The 17,875-nt window shown below is 52.8% G+C and overlaps 4 protein-coding genes across 4 annotated transcripts; 3 read left to right on the top strand and 1 right to left on the bottom strand.

Moving 5' to 3' along the window:
* Positions 1 to 1,803: 1,803 nt before the first annotated feature.
* On the top strand, positions 1,804 to 4,128 carry C7974DRAFT_124355 (cytochrome P450). Its single transcript, XM_046135220.1, has 2 exons — positions 1,804 to 3,329; positions 3,385 to 4,128. Exons 1-2 carry the CDS (start codon positions 2,226 to 2,228, stop codon positions 3,880 to 3,882), a joined length of 1,602 nt encoding a protein of 533 aa, XP_046000002.1. The 5' UTR covers positions 1,804 to 2,225; the 3' UTR covers positions 3,883 to 4,128.
* On the bottom strand, positions 4,055 to 10,835 carry C7974DRAFT_373272 (phosphate transporter family-domain-containing protein; the record flags this gene model as incomplete). The annotated part of the gene is made up of 5 exons (XM_046140092.1): positions 4,055 to 4,213; positions 4,384 to 8,579; positions 9,002 to 9,246; positions 9,296 to 10,673; positions 10,724 to 10,835. The coding sequence occupies 5 exons, from the start codon at positions 10,833 to 10,835 to the stop codon at positions 4,055 to 4,057; spliced, it is 6,090 nt and encodes a 2,029-aa protein (XP_046000001.1).
* Positions 10,836 to 13,714: 2,879 nt separating this feature from the next.
* C7974DRAFT_387640 (uncharacterized protein) lies at positions 13,715 to 15,508 on the top strand. The gene has a single exon (XM_046141191.1). The coding sequence runs from the start codon at positions 13,792 to 13,794 to the stop codon at positions 15,184 to 15,186; it is 1,395 nt and encodes a 464-aa protein (XP_046000000.1). The 5' UTR covers positions 13,715 to 13,791; the 3' UTR covers positions 15,187 to 15,508.
* A 471-nt stretch (positions 15,509 to 15,979) lies between these two features.
* C7974DRAFT_448771 (uncharacterized protein) lies at positions 15,980 to 17,767 on the top strand (the record flags this gene model as incomplete). The annotated part of the gene is made up of 2 exons (XM_046145680.1): positions 15,980 to 16,490; positions 16,566 to 17,767. The coding sequence occupies 2 exons, from the start codon at positions 15,980 to 15,982 to the stop codon at positions 17,285 to 17,287; spliced, it is 1,233 nt and encodes a 410-aa protein (XP_045999999.1). The 3' UTR covers positions 17,288 to 17,767.
* Between the last annotated feature and the right edge of the window lie 108 nt (positions 17,768 to 17,875).

The raw sequence follows: 17,875 nt of genomic DNA, 5'->3' as shown, positions 1-17,875 counted from the left end.
ATCACTTCCTGATACACTGCTAGAATGTTCTCAAGGTGTAGTTATACTCAGCGTTAAGGTCATAAACATCTCATATGCCGCTCGGATGAACGCCTCAGGAATAGCTCTTATGACCGGACAGTCACAAGTCCCATGGCGGATCTGTTGAGCCGCTGGCGTAGACAGACCGTGATTGAAGGGTGAGTCGTCTCATTTGAGAATGACAAAGTCTCCAGGCAAAACAGTATGGCGAATGCTGCTGCCATCTTAGTCGCGAGCCAGGTCATTATTTTAGCAACCATGCGAAAAGCGTGATAGGCACGGATTACCCTCATGAAGATGTGAATGTGATTGCCACGCTCACACAAAATGTGGGTCTTCTGAAATGAGTTAACCGCAGAATCTCATGTCGATCGTCTCCTGACCCGTTGAATGCGACTATCTCAGGCAGAGAATACGGCGGATTCTAGTGGCGGATTCCAGCGGCGGATTCCACACGAGGGATGGAAAGAAGATCTTCAAATGTGGATGATGGGCAGTTCACGATACGCGAATGGTTGTCGCGAATACGCTCGTTGGAGACGATGTCGCCCTCTATCTGACTTTTGCGGAAAGGATTCTAAAGAATAGCGATCAAGGCTTACACTAAACAGTAGTGAATATCAGATTCCAGCGGTATGCAGTAAGGCTGGATGACACGAGCCGCGTCAATCAGGTGGTTTCTGCGACAAGATATGCTGTTCGTTTGAATATTCGGGGAGTATAAAGTGTGAAGGCAAGGTTCAGACCTTGTGAATAGCGGTAATATGTGCAAAGGATCGGGGGTAACATGCTCTTTACCAATTCTTAGTGGTCCAGCCTTGTGCTTAGGTCTACAGCGGACCTGCAGGCCGGGATTAGGCTGACTGATGCCGTGCCCCAAGTTCCTAGCAATACAGACGAATCGAGAAAGCCCGATGCCTGAAATACCGCAATGGTGTCACTGCTGTCACAACTGTGCAAGCTCGACATATTGTGGCACCAATCCGGGCCGTTAAATTGGGGGCGAGCAATGGTGCGCCGATCGACAACGTCCCTGCGCGGGGTATTGACTTCCAGTGTCTTTCCTATTGGCAAGGGCAAAAGTCTGCAATACCCAAGCGCATCAACGTCTGCTTCAAGTGTGCACTCGCTTGACCATTCAACGGTTGTTTCGATACGATTACGAGTCAAGACCAGCGCAATGACCGCAGATGGATAGATGGATTTGGCTAGAGACACGTGAAAGTCACTATGCTGGATAGGTGAATCGAACAAGGCTGTGGTGGCACCGTGGGAAATGTTGGATCGCGATGCAATGACGAAGCGTACATAGTGCGACCCTCACACTATTTACTAGCGCGACTCAACGTCATCCTTCTCCATAACCGCACCAGCCCCACTACCAGCCTTGGAACTTCCTATTTTGGTTCTTGCTCCTTCACGACACCACAGCGTAAGCATCAACATTGATCTGAGCTCGGTAGCACCCAACGCACGTAAAAGATGATATGCAGAGTCATTCTGCTCCCTGCGGCACCCTTCTCTCGGGGCACACGTCCAATTACATGGCTCTCGCTGCACAGCTCTTAATATACTGATCTCAAGTCCGCATAGACATCACGCCACGCTGTACTGCAGAAGATCTACCTCAACGAGTTCTGTTCTCGATGATCACCTGTACTGTTTGTCTTGTCTTTCGGAAAGCCGGGTCTTGAGAATAGAGAATCAAAAAACATTCTACTGTTTCCTCATACGCTTCGACCTGGCGTATAGATCTTTAAAGAGTTGGATGTACACAGTGCGAACAGCCTAGGAGACGAACGCCTTGAGGATATGACGGTGCGGAGTGTTGCTGGCAGAGGGCCACTTGAAGGCTGCTATCCTTTCAGCGTGTGTGGTGGGACATCAACTAAAGGCTGCAGCATCCCCGCCTCCGAAGGTCTGGTTATTCCGCTGCCATAGTGTCTGCGAAGGACTCACCGGTCATCATACGAGCGCGACGTCCAATGTGACATCCTTGAACGTTAACCAACCCTTGGCGATGTGCTGTGCTACGAAGGACAATACAGCCATGCAGATGTGTGGGACGGATAATACCGCTGATCAAGGTACATATCAACTGCAGGGGTCGTCTGAAGCATTAATAGCCCGCGATGGGAGCATGATACACATAGCTACACAATCTTGGATCTTCCTCTCAATTGATCGTACTGTCAGTAGCCAAGATGGGCAACAGCAGTGAATCCCTTGTGCAGGTCCTTGTGGGCCTGGGATTGGCGTATACTCTTGTCACTGTCATTCGATTCTCACTACAATCACTACCGCCGAAGAACTACCCTCCAGGTCCGCCGTCGTTGCCTTTCGTTGGTAACGTGCGACACATTGCCTCGAACAAACTCCACATCAAGTTCACAGAATGGCGCAAGACCTACGGTGACATCATCGGGCTTAAGGCCGGACCTACCAATCTTGTCATCCTCAACGGTGCTGAAGTCGCGCGAGAACTATTCGAGAAGCGAGGGGCCATCTACTCTGGCCGACCCACTGACTACATCTTCCGTGATCACATCATCCAGGACACAACGCATATCTTGTCTCTGCAGAACGACTCGAACTTGAAGCTGTTTCGCTCTGCAATCAAGGTTCTCCTTGGCCCCGCCGGGTGTGAACAAGCCCTCCCTCTGCAAGACGCCGGAGCAGCTTACTTTGCGTACAATCTTGTCACGGCGCCAGAAACGTTCCAGGACCACCTACACAACTGGGGCATGGGAACACCACTGAGCGCAATCTGTGGCCACCGGGGCGCGCAAAAGGACAAAGAATTGATCAAACTCTTTTACGATAACCAGAAGGACTGGCTGGAGCTGCTCGACCCTGCATTTGCACCGCCAGTCGACATGTTCCCTTTGCTCAACTATCTCCCAGAATCTTGTTCAGCATGGAGAGGGAAAGCCGCAAAAGTGCGCAAGAACCTGCAGTTCTTCTATTATATGTTGTTGGATTGCGCTCAAGCTGAGTTGGAGAATGATCGTGCTGGGAACAACGAAAAGCCTGGTGGTTTCTTGTCGCTGTTGGCAAGACTACTGCGAGAGCAAGACGGTAAAACCAAACTCGACAACCATCAGCTTGCGTATTTCGGCGGTGGCGTGCTCGATGCTGCGGTCGACACTACATACCTTACCGCTCTGACCTTTATCAAAATCCTGGGCGGTCTCCCCGATGTTCTCAAACGCGCGCAGGAGGAAGTAGACAGCGTGTCTGTAGGAGGCCAGCCGCCCCGGGTTGAAGACCTGGAAAAGTTACCATACTTGAAGGCGTGTTTCTTCGAAGTGAGCTCCTCCCAGCCAGCATCCTTCATTGACGAAGACTGACTGACAAATGCAGATCCTCCGCTGGCGTCCGGTCGTCACTATCAACCTGCCCCATACCCTCGACGCTGACGATACCTTCCGCGGCTACTTCCTCCCCAAAGGTACAGTCCTCCTACAGAACATCTGGAGCGATTCGCACGACCCGGCGCTCTACCCTTCCCCAGACACCTTCAATCCGGAGCGCTACCTCGCTAACCCTTACGGCACTACACTACCTGCCGAAAAGTGTAAAGCCGAAGGCCGCAAGGTCTCATACGCATTTGGCAGCGGTCGCCGCTCGTGTCCTGGGAACGTCTTCGCACAGAATGGTTTCATAACTATGGCTGCGAAGCTCGTCTGGGCTTTCGACGTAAAGCCAAAGGGCCAGCTGGATCTGAGTGCCGAGACTGGGTTTCACACGGGCATGCTGATGGGAAGCGAGCCATTCGAAGTCGAATTCATCCCGAGAAGTGAGATGCATCGACAAGCTATAATCGATGGCTGTGAAAGGACGAAGGTGTGGCTGGACTAAGATGTTTTTTTTGTAGTCAGGCTGCGGCAATATTGTGTGCGAGAAAAGTTCATGCCGAGCACTTGTGTTCAGCGTGAACAGCGCTGTACACGTTGCTTGAATGCCTTTCCTCGCATTCGGATGGTTAACTTTCCTGAACCGTTAATCAAGAACGGGCTGAAATTGTACCAATCTACCCTGTAAGACGATGTAGAGGATTTGGGCTCTGCAGTGAATACTGTCGCTCAGTCTGCTTGTTGGGACGTTGTTCATACAGAGCGGCTGCTCTTCGTAGACACGCACTTGAAGATAGGCGCATTGTCTCCCAGCCTGTCCGCGAGACGACGGCCTTCTACACATCGATAGCAAGAAATGTAGTCGGATCTAGGTAAAAGACCATATCAACATTGTTTTGCTCGAGCCTCTGTCTACATTTTCGTTCCTTTTCAGGTGGATATCACACTAACGCCGAGTAATCAAATGCAAAGAATCGTTCTCGCCAGTTCAAGCGGCTTAACCAACCCACTTTCTCGCACTCTTGAACATGCGGCTCCAGGGGCCAAGCTCGCCCCATTCCTCAGCCTGGTTTTTGGGGATGTAGCTGGCAACCTCCTTGACGATTGTGCGCTCTGGGTGAGGCATGAGCGCCAGGACGCGACCGCTGGTCGAGCGCACTCCGGTAATACCCATCGGCGAGCCGTTGGGATTGTAGGGGTATGTCTCGGTCTGCTTGCCGTAGTTATCAACATAGCGCAGGGAAACCAGGTTCTCGTCGTAAAGAGTCTGAGGACTTGATGACGAGGTCGAAGATGCAGGGAAGTGGACACGACCCTCCCCGTGAGCTGTGACAATAGGCAGCTTGGAGCCGTGCATGCCGTGAAGGAACACCGAAGGATTGCTGTTAGGGCCCTTGGGGTCAATGACTTCGACCATACAAACGCGTGCCTCGTACTGCTCAGAGGCGTTGCGTTCGAAAGTGGGCCAAGCCTCTGCACCAGGAATCAACTCCTTCAATTTGGACAAGAATTGACAACCATTGCAAACACCAAGGGCGAACGTGTCTGGGCGCTCGAAGAAAGTCTTGAACTCCTTGCGGGTGTTGGGGTGCAGCAAGACAGACTTTGCCCATCCTTGACCGGCGCCAAGGACGTCACCGTACGAGAAACCACCACAGGCTGCGACACCAACAAAGCCTGCGAGTGACACTCGCTCGGAGATGATATCGGTCATGTGGACGTCAATCGCCGAGAAACCAGCCATGTGGAAGGCGAAGGCCATCTCGCTCTGACCGTTGACACCCTCTTCTCTGAGGATGGCCACGCGAGGCTTCGAGATGAATGCAGATGAGATGCTGGCCTTGAGTGGCAGGATATTCTCTTGCGGTTTGAAGTTGAGGTTGTACGATAGACCAGGGTCCTTATCGTCAGTGATGAGAGCAAACTCCTTATCCGCACACTCGGGGTTGTCGCGAAGACGCTGCATGCGGTAGGATGTCTCAGCCCACCTCTGCTGAAGCTTCGAGCGGGTGTTTCTGTATACAGTCAGGGAGCCGACTGCGATGGACAAGCCCTGCTTGGAGGCCTCCGGGACGCGACCGATCTTCTTGATCATGCCTGGAGGAGGACCACATGTGGCGAAGCAGCGATTGAAAGCAACTTCATCCTTCTTCTTGATCTGGAAGACAGCACCAAGTTCTTCGTTGAAAAGGGCCTCAAGGACATCCTTGGGCTCGCTTGATTTGGCTACACCATCAAGCATGATTTCCAGGCCGCATCGACCAGCGAACATCATCTCGACCAGAGTAGTGAACAGACCGCCATCCGATCGATCGTGGTAGGCGAGTACAATGCCAGACTCGTGCAGTTGCTCGACGGCATCAAAGTAGTCCTTGATAATATTGGCATCGTGGACGTCAGGCGCCTCGTCGCCGACTTGTCCGAAAGTCTGAGCCAGGGCCGAGCCACCAAGTGCCTTCCTGCCGGCCGCAAGGTCGACGTACATCAGGACTGTCTCACCAACATCCTCAAGACGCTCTAGGGCAGGGGTCCAGGTTCGGTCAATGCGATTGACAGGTGCAAAGGCGGTGATGATGAGAGACATTGGCGCTGTGACCTCCTTTGCGTCACCGTTCTCTGACCACTTCATCTTCATGCTCATCGAGTCCTTGCCGACTGGGATCGATATGCCAAGACGCGGGCAAAGGTCCATGCCAATGGCCTCAACAGCCTCGTACAAGGCGGCACCCTCACCAGGATGGCTGCCAGCTGACATCCAGTTTGCGGACAATCTGACTCTGGATAGCCTGTCGAACAGACTCGCTGCGGCAATGTTCATGAGAGACTCGGCGACAGCCATCCTAGCCGATGCTGCCGCTGAGATAAGCGCCAGAGTGGGCTTCTCTCCCATCGCCATCGCTTCACCAGTCTTGACACCAGACATGAGCGAGGTCGCGGTGACTGATACATCCGACACTGGAACCTGCCATTTGCCAACCATCTGATCGCGGACAGTCATTCCACCAACAGTGCGGTCACCAATGGTGATCAAGAAGTTCTTTGAGCCAACGGACGGAAGTGTCAGCACGCGATCAACAGCCTCGGCAACCAGTCCATCTTTCGGTACGTCTGGGATGTACATTGACAGGCTGCTGTCGAAAGGCGGCAGCCTTAGTTTCCTCGACTCTACGACGCGAGACATCTTGGGTGGCTTTCCAAACAGCGTGGACATCGGCAAGTCGATAGGTGTTGGGTTCTCTTTTGAATCCCTATCCTTCAAGACAAGTCGCTGCTCGTCAGTGGCAACACCAACGACCGAGTAACCGCAGCGTTCACGATGACAGATACGCTTGAAGAGATCAAGCTCGTCGGGACCAACAGCCAACACGTAGCGCTCCTGTGCTTCGCAGCACCAAATTTGGAGCGGACTCATGCCTCCGTCCGTGTTGTCTATCTCGCGCAACTCAAAGATGGCTCCGAGTCCAGAGTCATGGACGAGCTCGGGCAAGGCATTTGAAAGACCTCCAGCACCGACATCGTGGATGAAAAGGATGGGGTTCTTGTCACCCATTGATCGACAGGCATCGATGACTTCCTGTGCTCGCCTCTGGACTTCCGGGTTGCCACGCTGCACACTGGCAAAGTCGAGTTCAACCTTGCCCTCACCAGACTGCACGCTGGATGCAGCGCCGCCACCAAGACCGATAAGCATGGCAGGTCCACCAATAACGAGCAAGTGAGAACCAGCAGGCACGATATCTGGGTCCTTTAGAGCGTGCTGGGGTCTGACTGTACCCACTCCGCCTGCTAGCATGATAGGCTTGTGAAAACCTCGAATTTCCGACTCTTTCTCATTCGTGAAGACCTCCATCAACATGGTCCTGAAGTAACCAATTGTGCAAGGACGACCAAACTCGTTGTTGAACTGTGCGCTACCAATTGGCGCTTCAAGCATGATGTCCAGACTGCTAGCAATGTGTGCCGGCTTCCCGACATCTCGCAGCTCCCAAGGTCGTTCGAAGCCTTCAATTAGCAAGTCTGAGACTGTGAAACCCGCAAGACCAGCCTTTGGCTTCGATCCACGACCGACAGCGCCTTCGTCTCGGATCTCGCCTCCAGAGCCAGTTGCGGCACCCGGGAATGGCGATACAGCAGTGGGATGGTTGTGCGTCTCGACCTTGCAGAGAATGTGTACTGTCTCCTTAACTCCGTTCCATTCACCAGTCAAGTTGTTGGGCGCCCAGAAGCTTGCTTCTTCACCGTTCAGGACTGCAGCGTTATCACTGTAGGCGCTGACGACGTGCTGTGGGTGCTTCTGGTGGGTGTTGCGAATCATGCCAAAGAGCGAGTAGGGCTTGTGAATGCCATCAATCGTGAAATCGGCGTTGAACTGCTTGTGTCTGCAGTGCTCAGAGTTGACCTGGGCGAACATGAACAGCTCAACATCCACAGGACCTCTCTTCAACTCTTTCGTGTATGCTTCGACGAGATACTCGATCTCTGACTTGTCCATAGCCAAGCCAAGTTCATTGTTGGCATGCTCGAGAGCTGCTTGAGCGCTGTTGTACTCATCAAAGCTAATGGTGGTGGCCTGCGCAGGCTCACTCTCACCAAAGATAGCCTCCAGATTTGGTGCTTTACGTTCGATGGTCTGGGTCATGCGATCGTATAGGCGGTCGCGATTTGGGATCTCATCAGCACCGAGCTGGCGGTCGAAGGAGGCGGCGATAACCATACCACGCTCGACACGCTTGACAGCATTCTCGAGCGTGCAAGTGCGTGCAATCATGGACGCCAATGAGCTCCATGGCGAGATTGTGCCTGCGCGCGGCGAAATGTAGAAGAGCGCTGTTGTGTTGTCGCTGGGCTCTCCGCCGCGGTGAATGGCGTCAAGAAGCACCTGTGACAAATGGTCATGTGTGTCTGGGTACTCTCCATAGCTGAGAAGCTGCTGCAGAGTGCTGAGCTCAGTACTGCTCAACTCGCGCAAAGGATTGACAAAATGCGCCCATACAGAGCGCACTTCAGTCGCGCCAATCTCCTGCGCCAGCCGCTTCAGACGGAAGTCGGAGTGGGCGGAAGCGCCCGGCAGAATCAGGTAGGGGCTTTCGCTGGACGCCATGCTGGACACGGCAGTGCCAATTCGTATGACAGAAAGATTGTCGGGGGATTCCGAAGATGTCTCTGCGAAGCCTAAAAGACCTGAAAAGACCGCCGCGGGGTCTTTCAAAAAATTAAGTCACTGGTTTGCGGGGCAGTTGAATGCGTCACTAGCGCGGCGCGTCACTAGTGGCGTTATCGGCGTTCCTTCCCTGCGCGCGTCCCATCACCACTCCATCGGCTCGAGCTCGAAGTCCCAATCTTCTTTTCGCACCGAAGGCTTGCAAGTGGCGGGCGAACGATTACACATCACAGGCATTTCTTCTGATTGATTTAAAGTGTTGATTGTTCCCTTTCGCAGTGTTGTCTAACACTTCAGCTGTCGTTATTGTGTAGTGTATCTAAAGTCGTGGCGGCACCTGTGCCGCAGTATGGAAGATCTAAACAGCATTCAACGCCGGATCCATGCTCAAACAAAACGCTAACAAGAGCTTAGAAATGGGGCGTGTTCAGCGCCATGACGCAGAGTAGTCCAGCAATCAAACCGGAAGCGGGCAGCGTGACCACCCAGCCCATGAAGATGAAGCCCAACTGTGCCCAGTTTACAGCTTTCAGGTCGTAGTTCATGAGCGCTGTTCCAATAAGAGCACCGGTCAGGCACTGCGTTGTCGACACTGGGAGACCCAAGCGCGATGCTAGCAGCACGGTGACGGCAGCTCCAAGCTCAGTAGCAAAGCCGCGAGTAGGACTCATCTGTGTGATCTTGTTTCCAAGAGCGCGCATAATGTGGCTAGTCAATGTTAGCAAGATACGACAAGTGGTACTCTTGAGGGACTTACTATCCGTAGAACCAGAATCCGAGACCGAGCAAGAGACCAGCAACAACCAACATCCAGATGGGGGTGCCGGATTGGGTGGCAATGGCGCCCTCCATGTAGGTTTGGTACACGGCAGACCAAGGACCAACAGCGTTGGCCACATCGTTGGAACCGTGAGCTATACTCATCATCATTGCAGAGATAACTTGGCAGTAGGTCCACATGTGCTCAACACGGACATCGTAACGGTTGGCGCGAGCGTGAATATCACGAAGTTTGTCGCTGTCGTGGGTGATGACATCGCGGGTGACACCCTGGAGCAGACCGAACTTGAAGTATCCCCAGAACTTCATCGGATTTGACCATGACAACTCCTTGACAGGTCCGATGAATCGTTCGTATGGCTCCAAGTGCTTGCGCTGCTTCGACAGTTGAGGAACCGCGTCTGGATCACTCTTGATCTTCTCCTCCAGAATTTTGGCGTCTTCTGGGTTGGTAGGAAGGCCGTCCTTGCTACTTCCTGGCGAAGCCTTCTGGATGTCATCAACATTCTGTGGCTGCTTCTCCCCATCGTGGAGGCCGTTGGCATTACGCTGTCGCAGTTCCTGGCCTTGAGCACGAACCTCGCCATAGGCATCAGCATAGTAGTTCTTGACGTACTCGCCATCAGCCTTGCCTGCAAAGTAAAGGGGAGGGTTTTCTCGGGTGAGTAGAGGTCCGAGAGGAATATGCCAGATGCGCAGACGGGCGTCTTTCTGAATCAACTTGCGCTTGAGGTAAGGCATAAAGAAGACGTAGCTGAATACCAGTACTCCAGCGAAGACGCCAAGGATGATACCAGCAGCGTTGCCAGCGCCAAACTCTTCAAGAGAAGGCGCTGTGGGAGTTTCGACAACGATGAACAATGCCAGAATGGCTCCAGTGGCAGCAAAGTACCATGGGATGAGCCTCATACCCCACTTGAAAGAGTCTTCACGCTCCAGAACAGCATACTTGACTGTGCCGAAGATGATCGCGCTGAATGCGCAGGCAATGAGGGGAGCAATGGCCCAGCTGGCAGCGACTTGAGAGACAGAGCCGGACTCCCAGCCCCATGTGACTCCAGCGTTGGTCGCGAAGCCAACACCAACGAGAGCGCCGACGATGGTCTGGGTAGTAGAGACTGGCATACCCATGCGTGTAGCGAACATCAGCCAGGTCGCACTGCCAACCTCAGCACAGCCCATGGCGAGCATGAGTGTGCCAGGCTCGGCGGGAGCTTGGAAGCGCTCGATGTTGATGATTCCGTTCTTGATAGTGGCGGTGACACGAGCTCCGAGAGCGACAGCTCCGACGAACTCAGTGACAATGGACAAGAAACCGACTTGCACCATAGTCAGGGTCTGAGCAGCCACAGATGCTAGGACTCGTCAGCACTTGCACTCTCCTGGATGCGTCCAAAGAACATACTGGCATAAGAGTTGGCGACATCATTGGCACCGTTACCGAACGCGGAAAAGACGAAGGCAACCGTCGTAATCGCAAGGATCCAATCGTACTTAGCAGTGATTGCGGGTGGCATCTTGAATCTGAACGACCGAGAGATTCAGAAGAGAGGGTATCGAGTATCTGCTGAGGAAACTATGGACCGCAAGAGGATGCTCTTCCATATAAATATGGGCACGCGAGCACTTGCCACAATGTCACGAAACTTGGACGGATGAACATGCGCCTTACCATGCAAGAGCAGCCAAGCGAGAAGGATTCTCGCTGCCCAGCACTCATGCCAACGACACTTGCGACATTCGTGGTGGTGGTTGGCCGATGCAACACAGTTGATCCCGCCAACTCGCCAAGTCGCCAAGCGCTCCGTTCCGCCCTCTTGGAGACCCCACAAGCAAAAAGCCTGCGATTTTGGTGTCTGCCAATCATCTCTTGTCTTTCTCGCACGTTGCGGATTGAAGGGTTTTGAGGCAACTACAGTCTCGTGTGAAGTGCCGCCATGACCTTGAAGGAGACGGTTGCATCGCTTACGGCATGGCACTCTCAATCTAATACAGAGGTTAGATCTGTATTCATCCCGTCGACAGTGCCGTTATAGCCGGGCTCCGACGATTCTCCAGATGGTGTTGAGGCTGTTCACGTTCGAATCACGTGGCAGAGGCCCACACACTGATGGATGTGAATCCACATTTCGGTGCTGCAAGAGTCCCCTATGGAGCTCAATTCGCCAATCAGGCGTAGCCCGGACACCTCGTGGCAAACTTCCCGTCGACTGTGGTCTCCTACTGTGCAAGATGTACTCTCGGATGACGCGAGCCCCTGCATGAGCAGACAGGACCTCAAATCTACGATGAGATGCCGCCGGTGGCTCGTTCACGACAAATACCCACCCACTGCAAGAGAACTTTCATCTGCCGCGCGCTCACAACTCTTGTGGTGTTCTTGGTCACAGTTTTAGCAGCTCTTTAGCTTCCACCTTACCAACCAATCGACACGGCCATCACAGGCCCATGTTCTTGTGAGGGCCTCTGCTTCGTAGTACGCTGGCAATGGAGCATAACGCGTGACGAGTCGAAAACGTCATCACTTTGTCTGACAGAGGAATGACTTTCGCGAGCTCTGGAACTATACGAATCAATACTACATGTCGACTATGACAACCTGAGCACGATCTACTGTGTACTCCGACCTGAGACAGCATGTCCGCCCGTCAACCACGAACCTGCTAATGCAGCTCGCGCACACTACAGTAGTACAAGCATCAAGAGTCCTGATCGGCCAGCTGTCGCAGGTCTTAACCTCAAGGTAACCGCGCGTTGTCTTGACTCTCCAATAGATCGCCCTTTGACCACCAAAGATCAACAAGGACGCCTCAAACGACGCGTTACAGACCGCGTGTCAACGCAAGTATCTTGTGCGAATATCGGCCCGATTCAGTACCGTCTGTTGCAAGATGTGCAGCGATCACTGTATGGGGCAAAATGTCGCGTGCCCACCTGCCCCATCAAGCAAACAGCGCCCAACGGAATGTCTTGGCGTAGTGCTTGTTCCGCTCCGCTCGCGGAGCGCGTGTCAATCAAGATGGTGATCGACTGTGACATGCGTGATGGGTGTTGGCGTTTCAGATTGCACGACCAGATTTTTGAATATGCTGTTATGGGCTTAATGCAATCGGCACGGGTTATACTGACATTTCTGGGGTTGTGGGGGATTGACGAGGCCGTCCTGGGGACAACATGTCAGCGCTGCTATATACGCTAGACCTAAATAGGTGCAGGTACTGAGCAAAACTCCCCGGCATCACACACTTGCACCGTCATGTGAATTTTCTATTACAATCACTAGCGTCAGACGACATATATTACTCGCTATAGTTCATGAGGCACTTTCGAAGAGGAGAGGTACTTCTGTCGATACTGCCAAGTAGCGTACACGCCACTATCACCGTGATGTTTGTGTCAGAAAACCGCCGTCTTGCGCCGATGGATGGGTACGCCTTGGCTGCTCTTCGCAAGTACCTATGCAATATAACACTTCACCCAAGAACCACGCCGAGCTGGGTTCTTCCTTGTCAGAAGTTGCCGCATAGGTCGAAGCAACGACGGAAGCTGTCTCGGCGCGCTTATATCGCTCAAACATACTTTTACTTCATGTGTTGTTGCAGCTTTAATCAAACTTACAGTTTGAACTGAATGAATGTTCATGTCGAGCCACTCTCTTGTGAACGCGCTAGGGCCCTCTGAAGTCTTGTCGACGGAGGGCGAGCTTCATTAGGTGACGCTTTGGAGACCACAAGCAAAGGCTTCAAGAAATCCCATGGCCTCCTTGGGATAGTCCTGTTACGGTCAGGGCCGTGCTTGACATTGCTCCAACAGCAGCTGTCAACAACACAGGTTATTAGACAAGAATTTCATCCACAGTATCGACTCGTGGATGATACTGTGATTGACACATGAATGAGCAATGTCGATAGCAATAAGGAGCCGAAAACCCTTGGATTGAGCAGAGCGCTGCAAAGGAATGATACAATACGTGACGAACTCTGAACGCGATCTTTGGCGGCACTGTGCGGTGCCAGGAATGGCAGGTTAACTCTAGACGCGCGCGAGACAACGACCAAGCACAAGTATGCCGAGCTCCATCAGCAACAAAGTGTGGACTCTGCATGACACGTCCATAGCACCTGGAACTCTCGCATTAGCATGTTGACGTCATATGAACGCGTCGTTGTAGCACACGCAACAGCGTAAAGAAGCGCGCGATCTCAGCGATAATTGCCGATCAGAAGTCAAGCTGTGCGAATTTCGAGATGTCGAGGTAAAGGCGGATGGTATGTGACAAGGCGTGGACTTGTAGAAAAGGTCGAGCCGCGCCGAGAGTTACCACAAAAGGCTAGTCCTTCGACGCGTCCGTACCCTCTACGATCACGTGGTCTAATTCCGACACCACCTCAACCTTATCATTCTTGACTCTTCAAAATTTCTGTTATTCCGTTGACTACTAAACGCGTCTAATTTCACCGGCAGCACGTTCCAATGCCCCCTAAAGCGCAAACTAGGACGGCGCGTCGCGGCCGCCCTGCCAAAGCTGCTGCGCCTGGCTCTGCCGCACCTGTCGCCGCAATGGCACCTCCCAAGAAGCGCGGTCGCGCTGCGAAGACAACTACCGCAGAAGCAGCTACCGTCGAGCCACCCAAGAAGCGTGGTCGCCCCGCGAAAACACAAGTTGACGAGCCGATTGCGCAGATCGATAGCGCCATTAAACGCGGCCGTCACTCGGTCGCAGCTGCTGAAGAAGTCATCACAGAGACTCCCGTCACGACGCAGAAGCGCGCTGGAAGACCACCTAAGGCTGCCACGGCTGTTGTTGCCGGAGCTGCTGTGCCCAAGAAACGCAGTGGACGCCCGCGCAAGGAAGACGTTACGGATGTAGCTCCAGCGACACCAAAGCGTCGCGGTCGCCCCGCGTTGGATCTGAGCCGCGTTTCTGGTTCCTCACGCGTCGCAAAGCGTACCTCACCACGTTCGAAACCGGCTGCTAAAGTTGCTCCCAAAGTCGCCGCTGCCCCTCGCATCAATTCTCGCCTTCGCACAGCCCCCGTCAATAAAGCGAAGAAGGATATTGATCAGCCTATCAAGAAGGCTCGGGGAAGACCCAAGAAGATTGATATCAAGGCTCCAGCCTCAGCGCCCAGAAAGGCTGTGGGTCGTGGTCGCAAGGCCAGCGCACCTGTGCCAGCTCCCCCGCCTAAGAAGGTGACCGCACGACCCAAGACTGCTGCCCCTCGCAAGCGCCGCGGCTACACATCATTCGAGGTTGCCGACAAGTTCGTGGCCCAGGTGAAACAGTTTATCACAGACCTCCAGGCTGAAGATGCAGCTAATGCTGCGGCAGCAGCAGGTGAGGCTGATGACGAGGGCGAGGAGATCGAAGTCGAGATCGAACTGGGTCCTGAAGACGCCAGCGCTGACGCGTCCGAGGGCCTTCAAGTGGAGGAAGATGCAGCTGAGCTAGCAGATGAGGAAGACGCAGATGCCAATATGCGACTTGGCCTCGAGGATGGTGCAAACGATGCTGCCGATGTGGCTTCTGAGGACGACGACCTTGATGAGACCGAGCTGCCGTCTGAGACTGCAGTGCTTGCTGAAATCGCAGCTGTCGAAGCTGAGCTCGACGTTCAAGATGCCATTCAAGAAGATGTACAGATGATAGAAGACGCTCAGCCTGCGCTTGAGCGTCGGGCCTCGTCGAGCAGTGTCTCAGTCGACCTGCACAAGGAGATTACTGAGGTGACTACGATCCCGCAGATGGATGGCTCAAACGAGGTCGATGTCTTCCATGCACACGTTGACGGGCACGTTCATGAGCGTGTCCATGCACCCGAATCTGTGGCACCGGCATCCACCGGCTTACTGTTCGGTGGGATATAAGGGTGTTAAGGCCCCATCCACGGCGCGGGTTGATACTCCATACAACGCCTCCAAGACATGGCAGGCTGGAACGATTGTGGGCAACGAAGATGTATTGCAGGCAGCGTGCTTGCATGGCGTTCATTAGGCGTTGTTTATCGCAGACCGCGGGTCCTTGACGTATCGGAAGCTGTTCAGAATACGCTTCAGGAATCTGATCATGTCCTCACTATTCGAGGTTCACGCAGAGCTCGTGTATATACCATGCGAGTTGCTTTTAGCCTTAGTTGCAGATTAGGCGGCACGAGGGAGAGGGACGGAAAATTTAAAGCATTTGATTTCATTCTAACAAATTCTGCAATGATGACTCCACTCTGACATTCACACCACTCTTTTGATCAACATCACCTGAAAGACAGCTTCGCCAGAGATTCGATATCACCCCCTCCCAAAATGAATGTCGGCTTTCACTATGCGTACGTGTACATTTTCCATATGACCACACTGACAAACTTGAACAGCCAGGCCAAAAGTTTGGCAACAACTTGTCAAACGTCATCCAAGAAGCAGAGAAAAAGCGAAAAATGAGAGACATCACTTGCCCCAGTCACAAACTTGGTCGAGAACTCAAAGCGAAGCGCACACTCCCTGGACATGTGGACTGATGTTGGCCGGCACGCGCAGACAACAACCAACCATAGCGGCAAATGGTGACTGAGGTCAGCAATTATATTAACGTAGTCTCGGCCCTGTCAATCACATTATGGAACAAATCAACGATCAGAGCTTTCTGTCTTGCTTTGCAATAACCATGATGGCGGACGAGTCGACCAAAAAAAGCCTTGCCGAGCAATGGCGAGAGCGTGAACTTGCTCAAGCTCAGGAATGTCTCGATATCATTGAATTCAAGCAGTCAGGTCAAATCTATCATAATAGGCAAGGAGCAAGGGTCAAACCCAACCACCGGCTTGTAGAGGTTTTTGGTATCAAGAACGTTTTCACTGACGAGCATCCTGGGGGCTTCAGCCGAGAGACCACCAGCAAGATAAGGGCGGCGTGCAAAATGAGAGCCAGCGACGACAAGGGTAGTTGGACCAACCTTCGAAAGCGGTCAATCGAGTGCTTCGACGAGTACATTAAACATGTGGGTCAGCATGGAACTATCAATATCGCAGAATTGGCACAGTTTGTCACGTTGAAATTGTCTTTATCATACCTTTTCGCGGACGCAGAGATTGCATTCAAAACCGCAGATACTTTTGACGATATCACATTCATTGGTCATCAGATCAACAAACTCTGGATCGACTCGAAGAAGCCAGACGGTGAGCGACCACGGTGGTCAGATCAACTTGACCTTCACCATTCTCTGCGCCGCGTTACTAACGCGACTCTTCCAGACATGCCAGGAAGTCTTCCACCATATCTCAACGATAACTCAAACGAGCCTACCGTACCTGGAAGAAATCCGCTCAACTTCCTCCTCCCGGCATACGAGACCATGTGGCGCGTTGTCCTGCGCTGTTTCATCGAAGTTCGATTGCGAGATGCAGCCAATGGCGCAGAGTGGCGTCTTGTTCTGGCAAACTACCTCGAACATCTCAGAGATCCAGCCTGCATGCCCCATGCATTCCAAGAAAGCTCAGAAACTAGCGTTCGACCAATCGACATCGCAAAGGAAGCGCTGCGACTCTACCCACCGAGCCGACATGTTCACCGCGACTTCGATGGCGAGCTATTCCGCGCTGACATCGAAGCATGCCATCGATCCAGACTTCTCGGTGGTGACGACCCTCTGGTGTTCCGCCCTGAGCGTTGGGAGAGCATGCGTCATGATGATAGGGACATGATGTTTGGTGAAATGGGCACACAGATCGATACGCACGCCCTGAAGCTCAGTGAGATGAGGCGCGGGTTTATGCCTTTCGCTTCCCATTGCACTGCCGACAAGAGAGATACTAGAGGGTTCGCTATGAAGATGATTGTCATGCTTGTAGCCGTCTTGTGTGATGGGCTAGGGAATAAGTGGACGTTGGCAAACGCAGGCAGTTTGCCTGAGCGTCACATTCCGTTGGATTCGGATAGAGCGGCATATGAAGGTCTATCTTTGAGGAGCGCGTAGGTGTGTGGCCAGGTCCGTCAGCAAGCATGCGTCAGAAAGGGGATTTTGAATTTTGGTACACTGTGAATGATAACGGTGACATTCCGATTACCTGATATTTCAGAGCTATTATGGGTCATTGCTCGACAGTACCCTGTCCTGAGGACTGTGTCTTGTAGACATTCATAGATGACAGACAAGCGAGATAATGGTCATGTAGATATACCTTGCGATATCTTCAGCTCTGTCTCCATGGAACTTCAAGATTTCGAGGAATATCTATCTATCACTGTCTTAATGTTAATTCAAGGCTCATCGAGATCACGTACCTTGCCAATTCATCTTGAAATGCTGCAAAACTTTTACCAGCGAAGTAGTAGCTGGAGCAACATCACCAAGTCGATAAAGTATTGCTGCCCCGCATCTGCCGCGCTTTCTAGATCAACAGATGAACCTGCCATAAGCGAGTATAGTAAATGAATCGCGTGAGATATATTGGGTGACTACAAACACGTCTTGGTATATTACGCGACATGCACGCGACATGCACGCGACGCGCCAGTACTAGTGCCCGCGCTAAAACCATGACGTATACCCCGTCCCGCAGGG

The sequence above is a fragment of the Boeremia exigua genome (genome assembly GCF_020726555.1).
Source record: "Boeremia exigua strain MPI-SDFR-AT-0100 chromosome Unknown C7974scaffold_3, whole genome shotgun sequence".
In the NCBI taxonomy this organism is placed as follows: domain Eukaryota; kingdom Fungi; phylum Ascomycota; class Dothideomycetes; order Pleosporales; family Didymellaceae; genus Boeremia; species Boeremia exigua.
Note: the sequence above shows the minus strand (reverse complement) of the source record. Positions and strands in the feature narration are given on the sequence as shown.